General features: G+C 41.3%; 1 protein-coding gene across 1 annotated transcript in view; it reads right to left on the reverse strand.

Moving 5' to 3' along the window:
* Positions 1-6,457: 6,457 nt before the first annotated feature.
* csmd2 (CUB and Sushi multiple domains 2) overlaps positions 6,458-19,089 on the reverse strand; it is a 76,667-nt gene continuing 64,035 nt past the window's right edge. Inside the window, exons 34-38 of the mRNA XM_080295851.1 lie at positions 18,515-18,627; positions 17,777-17,864; positions 13,161-13,293; positions 12,236-12,413; positions 6,458-11,699 (exon numbers count right to left, since the gene is read on the reverse strand). Of these exons, the coding sequence (XP_080151977.1) occupies positions 12,254-12,413; positions 13,161-13,293; positions 17,777-17,864; positions 18,515-18,627 (494 nt within the window). The 3' untranslated portion in view covers positions 6,458-11,699; positions 12,236-12,253. The remainder of the gene's footprint in view (positions 11,700-12,235; positions 12,414-13,160; positions 13,294-17,776; positions 17,865-18,514; positions 18,628-19,089) is intronic.

Raw genomic sequence — 19,089 nt, forward strand, 5'->3', positions numbered from 1 at the left:
AACATCGAAATGTGTAACACAAAAGGATAATACAGGAATGCACAGATATCAACGCACCATAGCACAATAAACACAGACAAGCAACATGGGAAAGAGTTCCAGTGTGTACATCTGATCTGGGACCGCTGCAATCTTCGACTGCGCCTCCAACTGACCCGATGTCCACATCAGAGGGGAGGTAAGCGTTGGAGGTGGCGTTGGATCCGAGGTAGGGAGGGTGATGCGTCAGTGAGTGCTTATCAGTATATGTATGTGTGTCCATAGTTCAGCTGAGACAGTGTCCTTCGCCCTGCCAGGCTAAGTAAACAGTCACCAGCCAACCCAGGTGGCCTATGCTTGGAATGGGAAGGAACAGACTCAACACAGTCGTTATCAGGGAGTTTTTGTTCGACTCCAGCCTTGAGCCCACAGCTGGCGCTGAAGGGGTAGCCGGATTATGATGGTAATTTTTCTTTTGCAGCAACTCATGAGAATTTCAAGCTGTTCTTTAACACTCCGACACTGGCCTCTCAATCTCCCGTTGGATAGCCGCGAGTTTCTCCATGATGTTATTAACCTTCAGTTCCGTGGTCTTGTCATTCTTTTGCTCAAAGAGCAGATTCTGAGACCTCACGACCGCAGTCAGCTGTTCCAAGATGTAATCCAACTTCCGTTCAGAGGTGTTGTTCTGAGTGGACTTTTCCTTGATGTAATCCAATGTACGCTCAGAGGTCTTATTCCGAGTATTCACTGCTGCCGTAGGCGCCTCCAAGCTCTTAACCATGCTGCACTCAGTGAGCCCTTTCTGAGAAGTCACGCCTCGCTCGTCCCAACTGTGTTGCTAAACACGAGTCCAACATCATCATCAAGTTTGCGGATGACACAACCATCATAGGCCTCATCACAGGCAATGATGAGACGGCCTATAGAGAGGAGGTGATGGCACTGTACGAGTGGTGTCTGGAAAATAACCTGACTCTCAACATCAGCAAAACTAGAGAGATGATAGTGGACTACCGGAAACGACCAGTCAGAGAACACCAGCCCATCCATATCAACGGTGTCAAGATCGAAAGGGTGAGCAGCTTCAAATTCCTTGGAGTCAACATCACAGAGGACTTCTCCTGGACCCTTCACACAGACACTGCTATCAGGAAAGCTCGCCAGCGGCTTTATTTCCTGAGGAGGCTGAGGAAGTTTGGCATGAACGCCAACATCACCTCAAATTTTTACAGGTGTGCAATTGAGAGCTTGCTGACGAGCTGCATCACAGTTTGGTACGGAAGCTGCTCGGCAAGCTGCCGTAAATCACTACAGAGGGTTGTGAAGGCAGCAGAGCACATCACTGGCACGAGGCTTCCTGCCATTTAGGACATTTATCTCCAGCGATGAATCCGTAAAGCACACAGCATCATCAAGGACCACAGCCACCCAGCACATCAGCTCTTCTCCTTGTTACCATCTGGCAGACGTTACAGGAGTCTGTCTGCTCGGACTCAAAAACAGTTTTTACCACCAAGCCATATGACACCTCAACCACAACACTTAAACACACACAGCACAGCACTCAGAAGCTACCTGCAGCTTCACAAGTACTCTGTTTAATCTGCACTGGTCACTCCAGTTTATTGTCATTGATATTTATATTTAAAAAGTGCAATACTGTAATTTTCTGCTGCTCATTCCTGTGCAATATCCCATCTGCCCTCCCATCACATTTCTTTTCAAGATTTTCTTATTTAATCACTAATGTACATATATTTATATTTATAGATACATATATATTTAGTCATCTTTTCTCTTTTACCACGTCTCTCTAATATTTTGCTCCTTAGTATTTTTCTATTTTTTTTATTACTTTATTTTATTTATTTTATTATATTTTCTTCTACTGTACCATGCTGCTGAGTGACTGCTGCTCGTCAAACACATTTCATTGCAATGTTGACCCTGTGCTAACTTGCATATGACAAATAAAACTGAAAACTGAAACTGAAAACATCGTTTCAATCCCAGCGGGCAGCCTTGGGGGGGTTTGAACAGCCGGTTCCGCTTTCTTAATTCTCCGATGAGCCAGGGCCAAGCCAGCTCCGATCAGCAAGAACCCTGTTATCATGGTTCCGAATAGGTTGATATCTTCAGCATCCTCGATCGACAGTCCCGCCAGGCACACGATCCTCCATGTCTGCCACCACTCCATCGTGTATCCGGCAGGGAAAGTCCCTCCAGGGCACTCGAGCTCTCCCGAGCCCAGACTTCTCATTGAGAAAAGGGTGTCAATAGCATTCAGAGACCAGTTGATCAAATCCATAATTCTCTTTAGGTTTTAGAAACAGACTGTGAGAGAGTGTTCCAGGGACAGTAATACAAAAAACACAAGACTAGACAAGGGCATAAGAACTAAGCAGGGAAGATAAGGGAGAGGAGAGGAGAAAAAGTGCGTCCGCCTCCTCCGAGAGCCAAAAGGAAAGTGACATGACATTTTTGACAGTAACATTTTTTTACCGATAAGTGCTGCACAGATAAATTAAATGTTTCTCAGAGGAAAAACTTCCCAGTCATGTGGTGTTCTAAAAAGCAAACGCTCATGAGTACGTGACACATCCTGTCGTGTCAAACACTTCTGCTCTTAATCGGTGCGGTGATTCAGCAACAGGCACCCACACTTTAGAAGCTTAACCCTCTCAGACTCAAATTAAACTTTTTGTTGCTAATGCACAACCAAGCCCTGCAGTGGTACTTCTGAGTAAAAAAAACTCATAAAATATGTATGTGGGGTAATCAGGTTGTTAGTATTTAACTGTTGCAAATCGACAACGCCTGCCTCGAGAGGGTTAATAAAGCATTCCATTAAATGCTGAATGTCAGACGTCTCTGGCTCATAGAGCGACAAACAAGATGTCAATGCCTTAATGCCCCAACTCAGGCAATATAACATTATCAAAGGGGACCCACATACAGAGTCCACATCAAGAGGTTTGAGAGGTGGTTTCACAAGTTTATCAGCCAGATGATTACAGGATTCTTTTCCTTTTCATCCACTTTTTACTTCTCGTCTAGCTTTAGTCACTTACGTCATATTTAATTAGACTAGGACACCAAAGACTACTTTATTTTGGGTTTAAACACACTCCTTCACAACAACTCGTTAGATTTGTCTCGTAAGCTTCATCTTTTCTCCTTTGCCTTAAGATTGAGTTTCAGTTTAGTCACTCCATGTGAAATCGTTTAGCTTTTTCCTTTTCCTTCCAGCTTTTTTGTTCAGTTTTCCATCATTTTTGTGCCACACCTGTGTTGAGGTAGTCAGTCAGTCTCTTCAGTGTATGAGCTGGCAGGTTGTCTCGTCAGACTGAGACTCAAGACCCCAGACTCCTTGTGTGTTTTTGTACTTCCTTGTGATTGTGCATGACCTGTTGCCTGACTTTTGGACCTTTCCTTTTTCCTCATCACTTGCTTCACAAACAAACACCTGTGTATGAATATATCTACCTGGATAAAAGATTGGGATTTTTGGATTGATTATTCAATGAGCAAGCTAATCTGGAGGATAGCTGTAAGAGCAGTGAATGTATGAGCTGAAACTCTGTTTGGATCTAAAAGAGAAAGCCACTGTCCTCATTAGTGGAAGGACCACTCCCCTTCACAACTGAGGTACCAGGGAGTTAGAGTGCATGCCCTCACTAGATCTATTGATCAATTATCTCCCTATTGGTGAAGATGTTTCCTGATAGTTTATATTAATTCATCCTTGTTGAGATATTACTGATTAATAATATACAACTCGAGCTGACTTCTCTCCCTGACTTTCTCATCCAGACTTGTTTAAACATTTTTACTCGCTGCAAAAATATTGCGAACACGAGCCATCGCATTTTCAATTTTGTCTACATCTGCACCCAAAATCACAAGATGCATTGTAATACTCCTTCTGACTCAATTTCGTGTAGTGTATTTCTTGTTTTCTCAGATCATGAAGTGTGCGCATGCTTGCAATGTTCTTTTAAAAAGAAAAAAGAAAGAAAATAAGCTTGGAGCCATAAATTCCAAGCTTATTTTGACATCAGGTTGCATCAGGCATACAAGTATACCAGCAAAGGCCCATTAAGATGTTTACTGGTATATTGGGGGGAGTCATTATTTCATCCATGGCTGAATTGATCATTTTTATGCTAGTGTCATTTTAATGGAGAGAGACAGAATATCAACACATTACATAAAAGTATTGAGGTTATTGGCATGAGTGGAATAAATATTTGATCCCAAATCAAAACATGAAACTCAACGATAAGAGTTTGAAGTTGGTCACCAAGTTTGAACACATGTCAGGAGGGATTTTTGTTCACTCCTTTATACACAAACTCTCTATATCCTAAAGTTTCCTGGCTGCTGCTTGGCAACTGAAAGCCTGTCCATTTTCCCCTCAATCTGGTGAAGTCGTCCTGTACCCTCAGCAGGAAAACCACCCCTTGACCTTGGTGATGGTGTTCTGTGGTTATACTCCTTTCAAACACAACAGGTCGAGTTGGTTCCAACAAGCTTGATTTTGGTTTCATCTGTCCATGGCACGTTCTCCCAAGCCTTCTCTGAATCATTTAGATGTTCACTGCCAAACTTAAGAAGGGCCTGTACAGTGGGGCAAAAAAGTATTTAGTCAGCCACCGATTGTGCAAGTTCCCCCACTTAAAATGATGACAGAGGTCAGTAATTTGCACCAGAGGTACACTTCAACTGTGAGAGACAGAATGTGAAAAAAAAATCCATGAATCCACATGGTAGGATTTGTGAAGAATTTATTCGTAAATCAGGGTGGAAAATAAGTATTTGGTCAATAACAAAAATACAACTCAATACTTTGTAACATAACCTTTGTTGGCAATAACAGAGGTCAAACGTTTACTATAGGTCTTTACCAGGTTTGCACACACAGTAGCTGGTATTTTGGCCCATTCCTCCATGCAGATCTTCTCGAGAGCAGTGATGTTTTGGGGCTGTCGCCGAGCAACACGGACTTTCAACTCCCGCCACAGATTTTCTATGGGGTTGACGTCTGGAGACTGGCTAGGCCACTCCAGGACTTTCAAATGCTTCTTACGGAGCCACTCCTTTGTTGCCCGGGCGGTGTGTTTTGGATCATTGTCATGTTGGAAGACCCAGCCTCGTTTCATCTTCAAAGTTCTCACTGATGGAAGGAGGTTTTGGCTCAAAATCTCACGATACATGGCCCCATTCATTCTGTCCTTAACACGGATCAGTCGTCCTGTCCCCTTGGCAGAAAAACAGCCCCATAGCATGATGTTTCCACCCCCATGCTTCACAGTAGGTATGGTGTTCTTGGGATGCAACTCAGTATTCTTCTTCCTCCAAACACGACGAGTTGAGTTTATACCAAAAAGTTCTACTTTGGTTTCATCTGACCACATGACATTCTCCCAATCCTCTGCTGTATCATCCATGTGCTCTCTGGCAAACTTCAGACGGGCCTGGACATGCACTGGCTTCAGCAGCGGAACACGTCTGGCACTGCGGGATTTGGTTCCCTGCCGTTGTAGTGTGTTCGAAAGCTCTTTGGTCTTGGCCATGGCGGAGTTTGGAGTCTAACTGTTTGAGGCTGTGGACAGGTGTCTTTTATACAGATGATGAGTTCAAACAGGTGGCATTCATACAGGTAACGAGTGGGGGACAGAAAAGCTTCTTACAGAAGACGTTACAGGTCTGTGAGAGCCAGAGATTTTCCTTGTTTGAAGTGACCAAATACTTATTTTCCACCCTGATTTACGAATAAATTCTTTACAAATCCTACCATGTGAATTCATGGATTTTTTTTTCACATTCTGTCTCTCACAGTTGAAGTGTACCTCTGGTGCAAATTACTGACCTCTGTCATCATTTTAAGTGGGGGAACTTGCACAATCGGTGGCTGACTAAATACTTTTTTGCCCCACTGTACATGTGCCTTGTTGAGCAGGGGGACCTTATGGGCGCTGTAAGATTACAGTGACATGCGTTGCCAATGGTGGTTTCAGATCACTAACAAGCTCCTCCCATGTAGATTTAGGCTGTTCCACCAGATCTACAATCTTGTCCCTGATATCCTTTGACAGCTCGTTGGTGGTTAGAGGTTGGAATAGGGAAAAAAAAAGATCTTTGGACATGCTTGTACACATAATGAGTTAAGACCAGGAGTATCTGTTTTGAACAACTGATTGTAATCTGTGTCACATACTTAATGTGATGTGATTTGTTTTTGGTTGATATTCTGTGTCTCTCCATTAAAAAAAGTAACATACATGAAAAAAAAAACACCATAAAGAGCAAATCAGATATTCTGACCCACAATTGCAACACGCACCAGGAACACTGGATATATGGCCTTGCCTCTTCCCCCCTTAGAAAGGCTATACACGATACATACATCATACTATGCATTAACTAATGATTATGGGTTTGAGGCAATAAACACAAGAATTCACCCAAGTGGTAGGTTTTATGTTTTATTCCAAAACCTTCAAAATAAGTTTCAAGTTCAAGAAAGTAGAATAAGCTTAGACACAATGCAAAGCATCATATACAGACAGATAAAATACATTTTATATATTGCAGACAAGCCATGGTGGGTCTTACATATGTACAGTATGTATGTAAACTTTTATATACAATCTTTTTTACATATACAAAAAAAAGCCTTGTTTCTATTTTTCTTTGTATATATTTATATTTATATATATATTTATATATATATATTTATATTTATATATAGATTTTTCATATACTCCCCACTAGCATTTGTACTACAATAATGAAAAAGAAAAACATTTACATATATGTCAATCCATTTTTTCTTTTTATATTACAAATGTATTTTCATAAAAATATATCTCTGTACAAAAAAAGGTTTTTTTTTTATTTGTTAACATATTCTCTTATCTCAGAGATATTTCCTCTGCAGTTGCTCTGTCGTTGCACAGTCTGCTTAAGCTCACGTTTGTCCACGTCGTCACCGGTAAATCCTTTTGGTGTACAGCGAGACACCGACACTGGCTCTTTGCCTTTCGCCGTTTTGTCTTTTTTTTTTTCTCGTTGAGGCCTTTAATGGCCATGTCGAACCTGCTTGGGCATTGCGGGTTTTTCAGTCTCACATAGAGACTAGTTGAGAGATTTACAGAACTGGCTTGAAAAAAACATGTTGAAAGAAAACAAAATGAAAATATGGGACTTTATAAGTTTGTTGCCATGGAAAAACTAACAGAAAAATATCTGGTAATAAAAAAGCAGCTCTTTGTAAATACTTTGCTATATTATACTCTAGATAAATTGGACATTCTGTTTTTAGTCCAAAGATAACACATACTGACAGGTTTTTTTATTATTTTTTTTTATCCATTACTGCACACAAACAGAGAAAAAGTTGTGGGATTACAGATATTCAACACAGTATAGATAGATAAATTCTGGTGCACTCAGTGAAATGAAATACATTCAGTAGTTTTTGAGCAATAAATCCAGTGATCTGATCACGAATGATCCTACTACCACGCTGCTCGCATTTCACATTGAAAGAATAAAACTCATTTAAGCTTCAAAGCTTTTCAAAATACATCCCTTCCCTCTCTCCCCACGCTTTAGTCCACTAGAAGAGCTGAAATGGGCTGAATAGTGAAGGCAAATTGCATGGAATGGGCCTGTAAAACACAGCGGGGAAGTTGAGATTTGTTGTCTGGCCATCAATATGTGGTGGCAGTGAGAGACGGGAGATTATAAATGATAGCTGATGCAGAACGTGTCACACGGCATAACTGATGGATCGCTCGGTCTTTCAATACATGTGCAGTGCTGTCCTGTGCTGCGCGAAGAAAGGGAGAGCCGTTGGTCGGGTCCCTGACTGCGAGGAAAACTCTGTGAACTTTTGAAGGAAACTCAAAGACCATAGCTGTGGTGTGTTTCATTATAGAAGAGATGGGAGAGCAGGACAGAACCCAGAGCTGTGACCGGCTGATAACGAAAATGAACTGAAAATGAGCGCCGTTTGTGTCTTAAAATATGCAAAGAGAACCAGGAAGTAGCCTGCTGCTATTAAGAAAGACTTAATTCTGACTCTTAGAGCACGGCTTCATTGAGAGCTCTGCGATCTTTACTTTCATATGACTGGACTTTCTGGGCTAACACTAGATAGGTTAAATACTTCTATAGATGTACTGACCATTAAGGGAAATGTATCCATAAAATGGTTTGCTTGACATAAAAAAACAACAGCAGAAATAAATTAAGCAACATCAAGACGTGACAGAATAATAAATCTTAATTTTTATCACTATATGTCTAATTCTAAATCGTCTGAATTTGGATAACTTTCTTTGGTTTATTTTTAAACTCGCAAAGCAAACAGAGGGCAAACACCCAGCCGAGCACGAAGCCAACAACATAAAGTCCTGGCCATTAATCCTTGCACACCAAAATACAGTACGACTGAGCACACGGCTCGTTTGGGGGGGAAAAAAACAAACTGATGGTGACTCTGGCATGAACCTAACAAGCTCAGATTTTCAGTGAGATCAAAGATTAAAAACAGATCTACAAAGCCTGCGGACTCTTCAGTGTGTGTGGGTTACTCAGGCAGGGATAAGGGCTTTACCGAAAACCCTAAAAGACTTACATTTCTAATATCTGACATAACAAGAGGAAACCCCCCTTCCCAAAGAAAAAAAAATCCTAGGAAAGATACTGGAATTCCTTAACATAAGAACACTGCGTCTAAAGCATATTTATGATATAAGGGGGTAACAAGGCACTATAATTAACATAAAGTGCTTCCTGGAGGTACGAACATGAAAAAAAGAAAAAAAGAAAATTGTGTTTGGCCCTTTTTTTTAATCCTTGAATTTGTGGGGAATGAGCCCTTGTTAGTAAAAACAATCATATTTGTGTGAGCGCTTGCTTCTGTATTATGTTAATCCAGATTTATAGTCTAAATCTAGGCAAACGGAATTGCTTCCTCTGGGGTTCGTGAACACGCCGTCCTTATTTACACGTGTTCGTTTGATCGTTTTGTGTAAGTTGGGGAAAAGACCGCTTGAAAGTGCCCTCAACAGAAGCTGCGATTTAATAATGAAGCTGTCCACTTTGCTGACATATTTGGAGCAATTTCACAAAAAAAAACCAAATGAAATGCAACGTGCAACAGCCACAGAAAACTATAGGAACTGAGTAGCAGCTCCTTTGAGATAATGCGCGAGCAACTTCTCCTCTCCCTGTGAAATATCCAGGGTAATTCAATCGTTTCCTCTCCCATCAATTCACTACCAGAGCAAGCACGGGGCAATATTCTATCTGTACGGCCGAGATAAACGCGAGCTTTAAAAGTAATAAAATTGTAAAAGCAATTACCGACCCACAGCGAAACTGATTGAAGAAACAATACGGTGATTGGTTTCAAAAGGTCTGGAATTCTGAGGGAAATTCTGTACAACGGGCAAATTTAAAGACTTCATTAAAAAAAAGAAATGTATAATAATAAGAATAACGCAGCAACAAAAATCCATAAGATGAATTTCCTTTTTTGATTTTAACACACTCACACACACAAAAAAGGAACTAAAGAAGTGAAAAGGATCTGAGCGTGTCCTGATATTGGGAATGTAAAAATGAATTTTCTTATGGGTTTGATAATGAAGCTAAAATTAATGCAAATTAGACGTAATGGCCCAATTTGCTCCTGTGAAATTCGCACACTATTCACCTCACCTAGCAGCTGCAGGTTAGCATTTACAGGTACGGGAGCAGGAAGTGGAGCAGGGTGTTTTTGAAAACATCTCCCCCCCCCTCTCTCTCTCTCTCACACACACACACACACACTTAATACGGGTCACAAAGCATTCGTATTTTCATCAGACGTGTCATTCACCAGCCAAGGTAGAGCCCCGCTGTTATATTAGATGACAGTTTCCTCCTGTGTTGCATTTTCAATATAATTTTTTTTTGCATATCACTCCCCAGTTGCCATAGATATGGGGAAGCGTTAGCAGCAAAGACATAAACACTTTTTTCAACCCCCTCCCAAAATCATATTTATCATTTCCGCAATTTTTTTCTTTTTCTTTTTTTTTTCCAAAGGGGAGCGAGCTGTCAGAAGTGAGCTTGCATGAAAAAGACCTGAATGCAATCCAGAGGGAACGCATCTCTCGCTTCATCCATTCTTCAAACCCCAGCGCCTTCATTTGAACATTTCCAGAGAGCGAGAACATGACCGCACTTTGATCTTTGTTTTCCTAAGGCCAAAGTTTAGCGGAGCTACTGCTGCAACTTGTGTCACCTTTTAATCCAGTGAAACGAGCAAAGCTGGATCCGGGATTAAAAGAAACTTTAAAAAAGAAAAGAAAAAAAGCAGATAGTGTAATCTAAATACAGATTTGCTGTGCTACATTGTGGTTTGTTGCGACATGGTCCCTTCTCCTCAAGGACCTCAGAGCAGAGGTGGCGGCATGGTTAAAAAAAAGCCTGTTTTTGGAGCAAATGTCAAGAGTACTTCCCCTTGCTTAACCTTTGATTCAAGTGTGTTAGCTTGAGAAGTGAATTTGTCTCTCTTCGGTCCCTTTGATCTATCTGATCGATCGCTACCAACCAAAAAGAAAAGAAAGAAAAATGATGGAGACTGGATTTATAGATTGTCGACGTTTAATTTACTGGTTTTCGGAGCCTCTGAGTTGGCGTAATCCTAAACTCGTAAACTCAATACTTTCACTTCTTAAAGCAACAAAAAAATAAAATAAGACAGCATTGCGTGTTTGGTTGGATTTTTAGGGTGAGAACAGATGAGGGCAGCTACAAGATGTGCACATGAACATACGCACTCACACTCGCATGTACAACTCTCACTACAACCTCACTAAGTGCTTTTTTTTTTTTAATTTCAGCAGCCCAAGCTACCTTTGAACCCCTACACTGGACACAGCTGCCTCGCCAAGCAGAATTTTATTCCTGCTACAAAAAAAAAGATGAAGTCGAGTGTGTCTGTGTGTGTGTGTCTCCAGCAAGGCCTTCAAAAACTCACTGAATTTTAATTCATCCTCTTCCAGAAACTGAGGGGTCCCCGATGATACTTTTCGAGAACCTCAGTAGCGGACAGCTGGGAAGAAAACTGGCATCCAGCGACTCAAAGAATAAGGTGAGCAGCATATAAGAGCGAACACAATAAAAATAGCTAATGAGAAACAAAAAACAAAAAAACGAGAAAGATGAATCGAAACAGTCCAGACCGTCTCCCTCAGATTCACACACAAGCCAATACGCCGCTGCCCATCTTACAGTTCGCTTGCACAGAGGCCTCCGTAAGCTACAGGTATATTTCTCGACTTAAAAGTTTACAGGTAAAATTCCCTTTGGGTTTAGGCGGTGAGAAAAGTCATCACAGCTTTGCTCCCAGTCGTACTCCCCGCTGGCTGCAGTTTAAGGTGGAAGCTTTTCCTCGAAATATGGAGAATGATCAAGAAACCACGTAAAGTTACGAAAAGCGCGTTGTTGTTGTCGTGTGTTCAGGTGGTTGTCTTCACGTGGTTTCTTTCTGTTTGTTTTCTTATCGCCAGCAGGTAAGCGCCTTTTCCGCTGGAGATGTTTCTTGAAGGTATTTCAGCAAATAAAATAATCTTTGTCTTGCCCTCTGCTCAAGGAGCTATAGATGTCCTCAGCTGGCACGCAGGCGAGGACGTGGTGCACCTCTCGTCCCCGGACTGAATCGGTGATGTAACAGAGGATGAGTGTGTAGAAAATGGTGGGGAAGGGTGAGGGAAAAGAGATATATTCAAATCCAGGAAACAAGAGAAGTGGGTTGAAAAGAAAAGGATAAAGAAACAAACAATGGAGACGATAAAGATGACAGAGAGCAGAGAAAATATATGCATTAATGTCATTTTCCCATGATTCCAAATAACCATTCTATTTTTATAAACAAACTACACTTTATTTTTTTTATACAATTAATATGATGGTGTGCGGATCAAAGGGAAGACTGCAGGAGGAAAACCAATCCCTGGTTTTTTTTCTATTCATAGAAAAGTCTTTATGGGACGAAGGTAAAAGGTTGAGTCTGAAACTACATTCGGAGAAACTGTGTCTTGCTTCAACAGTTGTGGCGCCTCAGATGTGCGATTATCTCAGACTCACGTTATCTACGCTCAGAGAAAAATATGAAATCATGGATGCCTGAAGTTCCAAGTTATTTTTATATCGTGCAGCCAGGGTGACCCAACGGTGGTGTGGTACTCACCTTCAGAGGAAGCGGTTGCTATACAGCTGTGCACACTGTGCTGACTGTGAACTCTGTCTCATTGGCCATGATGTCAGTGGGTTGGATGTTGCGGTCATACATGGGGTTCTCGAACGTGGCTCGCCCGTTAGTGTTCTCATGGCCCACGTAACCATTGAAGGGAACTTTGGGTCTTCTTCTAAAAAAAACAAAACAAAAGGAGGTGTGGGTGGGGGTGGATGAACAATAATCTTTATCCACTCCTAGCACCAGATGTTCCTAATGTTGTGAGCATCCACAATCTGCTGTGCCATGGTTACGAAGCAAATTTTCTCTGCAGGGAAGGTTTCCTGTTATCACAGATTTTCTCATATTGAGGGTAACATATGCCTTTAGTGGATTAAAAAAAGTGAAGTTGAAGTTAATGTATTTTGGAGGAGGATGCATATACTCAAGCAAGAGCAAACTTCACCAACTTGGAAAGAACTTCAAGTAAACATATTCCCTGTCAGCTTCTCTTATATGCATGTGTTGTTTTCTCTCCCTTGTCACTTGTCTTGTGTCATATTGGTCTGCTTCATGCCTCTGCTGTTCCCTGTGTCTGCAGTGTATTGTGTATTTTGAACAATAAAGCATGTGCGCCTCAATATTCTTGCAGGCTCACAAAGTAAAAAAGAAAAGGAATCCGTGCAGAATATGGGTAACCTAATCACTGATGCAATGATATTGCTTTTATAAACATAGGGAGAATGACTTGAATAGGATGCGGCCACTTGGATGCTTCATTTCCTGAAATGTAATCGCACTAAGCATTTCTTCAGCACTGTCAACAAATAAAATAAGCTATCAGAAAATGTTGTTTGTCATTTTTCTGGTCTTATTCAAGGACACTCCTCCTTGAATAGGGAAATAATAAAGATCAGCTTGGAGTTGTAGCGAGCCTTACCTGTGTTTGTAGAGGTACAGAGCGAAGCCTGCAATGATCATGGCTATAAAAGGCACTAGGATGGCTGCTGCCACTGAACTGCTGTTGGAGGCAAAGTTGTAGCCTTGTTGGTCTCTGCTGGGATCTAAACTCTCTGGAAGAGAGACAGACAAGAAGTTGAGACATTACATGAGCATTACTTCAGCGTATGACTACAATTAAGTCCCATAAAAAAAAGTTCCAATAAACAAAAGTGATATTATCCTCCTCAGTCCATAAGTGGAAATAAATAGGATAACAATGTCATAAAAGAATTTGTGATGACTGAAGAAGGCTACCAGGAAGACTCCATTTATAAATAATAGCCCGAGCAGCATAAACTGGCTTTTTTTCTTCTTCTTGGTTTATTGCTTTACTTTAGCTTCATTTCGCCCCCTGGGAATGTCAAATTTCATTATCCCAACAATGACTCTTAATTACTGACATCAAAGCCCGACAGCTATTAACTCATTTCAGATTCATTCTCTAATTTATGGAGGTGTGTGTCTGTAACAGCAACAGCGGAGGAGTGACAGCCCACCTGTTTGCCACGGAATGCCAAAAACACTCCAATAAAGGACGAGAGATAAACAGGAAGGAATTAAATTAGCGGGTTGTGCGGTGTTTGCCAATCAACCCCCCACCGCACACAAACAGATGCACAAACACAGGCAGACCGCACTGGCGGTTACACCGCCGAGTTAAAAACAAAACGCAAAATGTCGACAAATTAAGTTGGATTATTTCAAAGATGTCTAGCCCACCTCCCACACACGCATCTGCTTTTTAAATTTTTTTAAAATAAACGCTTAAACCTGCGTACACATGAATACCCTGGTATAAGCCCTAACCCTCGGTATTAATTAAGAGCTGTTTGCTCAATCAGTTTGTTGTAGCAGGATGTGCATGTGTGTATCTGTGGACCGCACCCGCTGTTCAAACACCTTTGTCACTACAGCAGATTTTCACATCCACTTTCACCGTGTACACACACACACACTTAATCTATGTTACCCTCGGCGTAACTTCGCGCTCAATTCCAAATTCCTGCTTGTATCTGATCCGTCTTTGTACCTACACTTTGGCTTCTTTAGTTTGTCTAGCAGCCAATATGGAAGCGTCTCCAGCGTGGGCTTTGCTTTTCAAAAGCTGCTAAATTCCTCTGAAATATGTCTCTGCAAATACGAAAGCAGCCAAAGCAGCAGCAGCATTTGCGATTTAACTGTTTATGTGAATACGAGATATGACATCATGTGAGCAGATTAAAAAGAAAAAATCTGGAGGACAGCGGATCTATTTTAAACATAACAATGTCACAATTCATTCTTCCTCTACTCGTTTCTCTGTATAGCGCAGCGACCTTTAATGAATACCGTGAGCTAAAGAGACTCGGAGCGAGGCAAAACCTATCACGGGTACGTGAGAAATTAACAATGCTTAATCAAGCGTCCCTGACTGCTGATGGAAGCTTAGGACAAAAGTAATCTTTCATTTAAGTTATTATCAGATTACTAAGCAATTTAAGGTACCCACTCAGAAATCACACTAAGCCCAATGTACGGTTTCTGTTATAGGAACTTTAAATTCACGTCCCCAACTTTTCCCATTTTTTTGTGGATTAGTTCTTAAACCAGAACTAATATGAAGAATGATGTAAAATTAAAGAATAAATGTACAGCAATACAGTTAAAAAAGGGCCTTAAATATACTCTCTTTTTTTATGACACATGCATCATTAATTTCTGACATAAAAGAAAGCCATGTATTGGTGCATTGAAGCATTGTATGTCAGGTGGATCTGACACAAAAGCAATGTTACTTCAGGTTTAAAGGTACAGTATGTAATTTTAGGGATATTGTTCAACAGAAAAAATAATATTGTACTTATAAATATATACACTGATTAGTGAGCCATAATGGCTTCCAACACACTGATGCATTCTCCTAAAGTTAGATATAATACTTTCAAAATCCATAGGAGCAAGTGCTTTTGATGTTTTGATGTTGCCCAAACATCTTGAAAACAGTGGACAAGAAGGACATTGCCATCCCGTCTTCCTTCTCTCACCCCAACCAGTCACGGCAGATGGCCCCGCCCCTCCCTGAGCCTGGTTCTGCTGGAGGTTTCTTCCTGTTAAAAGGGAGTTTTTGCTTCCCACTGTCGCTAAAGTGCTTGCTCATAGGGGATCAAATGATTGTTGGGTTTTTCTCTGTATGTATTATTGTAGGGTCTACCCCTTACAATATAAATTGCCTTGAGGCGACTGTTGTTGTGATTTGGCGCTGTATAAATAAAATTGAACTGAATTAAATTGCTTAATCGGGTCTTGTCAATTCAATTCAATTTTATTTATATAGCGCCAAATCGCCTCAAGGTGCTTTATATTGTACAGTAGATCGCACATTAATAGATACAGCGAAAAACCCAACAATTATATGACCCCCTATGAGCAAGCCCATTGTCCAATTTGTTAATGTATATTTTCATCATCTCTGTCTCATTATATCTTTCTCCTCCTCCAACACTGCTCTCTCTCTCGTCCCTCATTTCTTCCTCACGTCATGCCTCATCTGGTAAACTAAAGTCAGGGTGCTAACAGATGAAAACATGTGCAAACATGCTTTTTTATACCCGATGTTGTTGCAATTAATCTTTGTTAGCAAATTATACATGGGACCCTCCTGTCTCCACACAGCTGATAACGAGACGGCTAAATAACAACAACAGCTTGTTATAAGCTAGCATTATTCCAGCTAATGTTTCAGTCTTGAGTGTCCTAAAAATCCGTCTTTCCCTCTGATAAACCATTTGATTACATTTTAACATCGTATGAGAGGTTATCTGCATTGACTTAAACAATGTTAGATCTACTTCAAAGAAGTTTTCACTACTGTCAGCTAACAGCAGTCCTTACTGACAATAAAGTTCAGGATGTCCTCAACAACTCGCCAGAAGTGAGCTTGACTGACTCATCGACTTGTATCGGACTCCTTTCACAGTTTTACAGCTTCCTCCAGGGTAAATAGATTTGGGCACATATTGACAGGTAAACAGCAGACTGACCGACTATATACTCTCTACAGATGAAGGGCGGCCAGAGTTGTTTTTCCCTAATCCTTGATCTTAATCCCCAATTTCCTTAGGGATTAATAAGTGGCCCCTGTAGCAAGGATTCTGCACTTGAGTAAGAAATCTGCTGACAGCTAGTGGTGAAATTTTACACACTGTACCTTTAACACATAAGGCATGTATGAGTTGCATAATACATCACAAATTTGAGACAGGATACAAGGCATGGTGTAAAATGTGCCTTAAAAAATACTAATGCACAGTTCATCTACAGCTTGATTAAACAGCTCTTGGGTGCATGAGAAGATCTAAAGCTCTGTTCATATCTTTCACGGCTGTTTTTACCGCAACTGCTACGTTTCGATCTGTCAGTGGAAGTTTTGTTCCGTCCATTTGCACTTGTGCTTATGTGAGGCGCGGCAGTCTGTCAAAACAGGGACCCTTCAGTTTCATTTTCAAGGAGTGGACAATGTTGCAGGAGGCAATTATGGCTTGTGGGGCAGATGGTGATCAAAGATTGTGTACGTGTAGCCAAAAACCTCCTGCGTTTTCAAAGTGCTCTGCGCTGGCTGGAGATGGCAGGTTGGCACACACTTGATGCCGTTTCCACTCAGCGCTCTCCCCCTAGACGCCTCAGGGCGTTTCAGTAGAACTCTACAATAACAGTCTCACCCTGGGGGACAGATTTACAGTGCATAACCCCATGTCTAAAAGAAAAATAATCGAACAGCATGCTCCTGGTCACTCTTCAACTGACGGTTTGCCTTTGAGCTTAGAAACAAACTGTGGACCCTTTGGCAAAAAACTGCTGAGATGGACCCCCATCACCAGGGATGATCATCCACATGAAGGCCAGGTCAGGTTAAAAGTAAAATTTTAATTCTGTGGAAAAATCTTGTTCACAGTGCAAAAGGAGGTAGATGGGAAATGTCAGATCTCCTGCTCAGTATGATTTTCTTGGGGCTATCCAGACTGCACTCAGGACAGATACTAACTTTAAATCAGTTTTAATTGATTCAATGTTTTAATCTTATGGGCTTGTTTCCAAAACCTTCTGATCACACCTTGTATGTGGACAGCTGTAACTCTTTGAAAAGCACTTCTACATCTCTGGCAGCAAAGCTGAAGTTGCTGAAGGAACTACAGAATGACGCACAGCAATGAACAGATAATATTTGCTACATGAAAACTGCCAGATATGAGGCTACTTGGCAAAGACTACAGGTGTCAACAAATAACTGTCAAAGGAAACATTCTGTTTAGCTGTTTATGAATGTGAGTGTATGGTTTGTGTATACGGATGTCATTTGTGTTTGCCTCTTGCTAGCTTCACAGACACATGATCCTAAAGAGTATTTACACTGTACAGATAAGTGAAACCCACCACAGTGTATGCTGTAAGAGCTTAGAGACATTACATACATCTCAAGTGACATTTTTTTTCAAATAGAAATCCAAAGAAAAACAAAATCTTCCCAGGAGATCACTCGGTCACAGGTTTCTGTGACCAAGTGGACCACTCACTCACCCAGTCTCTGGAGACCAAATTGGCCAAAGCCTTTTCCGGTGACAACTCCCTGGTACACGTAGGAGTTGGAAGAAGAGATGTAGGACACCTGGGGAGAGAAAGGATTGGAAGACAGACGCTTAATGTGTCACATCCCGGCTTCACAAAGGAGCGTATCACCAAAGTGTCAGCAGCTGGTGCACGCAGAAAATGAAATATCACGTCAAAAAGAGCTGAGAGGCACTCGCGTGGCTGACATTTAATGTGACGGGTTTTTTTCTTTTTTTTTTCTGATCCAGAGAACAAACATACGCACACTCAGCCCCGCTGCACACATGTGAGCTTGTTACCCAAGAGGATTACACAGAGGATTCGCACCGGGGCACACTCATGTGATGTGCATCGTATGACACATACGCATGTTTGAATAAACACAGCACCACATAACCACATTTACTGTGACCTGCTTTTTTTTAATTAATTGGGAGAGAGTGTATTAGTGGTGCCTGAGGTCGGAGGATAATATGGGAGAGAAGAGTGAAAGGGGGTGGTGTGGGTCTGTGGAGTCCTGATTACCAGGCAATGATTTAACTGACATTTTAATTAAAGAGAAAACTCTTGGTGGGCCCTCCATCTCCCTAGAGTGACAAGGTTAGTGTGCTCGACATAGTTCACAATGTAGATGCGTGTGTGTATGTTGTGTAAAATCTTTTCAAGTACAACAAGAGGTGTTGTTCTGGACCAGACCCTTGCACTTACACGTCCATCTAGGGACCAGTTGTCCATTTTGAACTTGTTGACAAAGATCTCCACAGGGCCTCTGATCTGATGAACCTGCAGCACCAGCTGAGCATCCTCTCTCTTATATGTACCTGTAGAAAAGGGGTTGCAGTTATTTCGGAAAAACAGACACTCGTTTGATAAAAAGACATGACATTTGCTCTGAGCCGGCCTCTTGTTGAGTTCATGTCGACTCTTTCTTCTGTTTCTGTCCACCTGTCGTTATCTTGTGAATCCCCCGTGGGAAAATGGAACTCTTATGGATAATGGCAAGTCACCAACACTGTCTAATAAATGAATCTAAATTTAGGCTTTTAGGAAACGGGTGCAAGGTGGCGCCCTCTTGAAAATGTTTCAGTATTCTACTTTCATGTTCCCCTCTCACTAAAATGCATTTTTGAGGAGGCACAATAGACACGTGCACGTCAGAAGTTTCACCAGCATATGGCAGGCCGCAAGCAGGCCGCGTGAAACATCAAAGGCGTGCAAAAGAAAATCCTGGAGCAGCAACAGTCCAATCTCCTTTTAAAAAAAAAAAAAAAATCAGACCTTGT

The sequence above is a fragment of the Astatotilapia calliptera genome, chromosome 22 (genome assembly GCF_964374335.1).
Source record: "Astatotilapia calliptera chromosome 22, fAstCal68.1, whole genome shotgun sequence".
Classification (NCBI taxonomy): Eukaryota; Metazoa; Chordata; class Actinopteri; order Cichliformes; family Cichlidae; genus Astatotilapia; species Astatotilapia calliptera.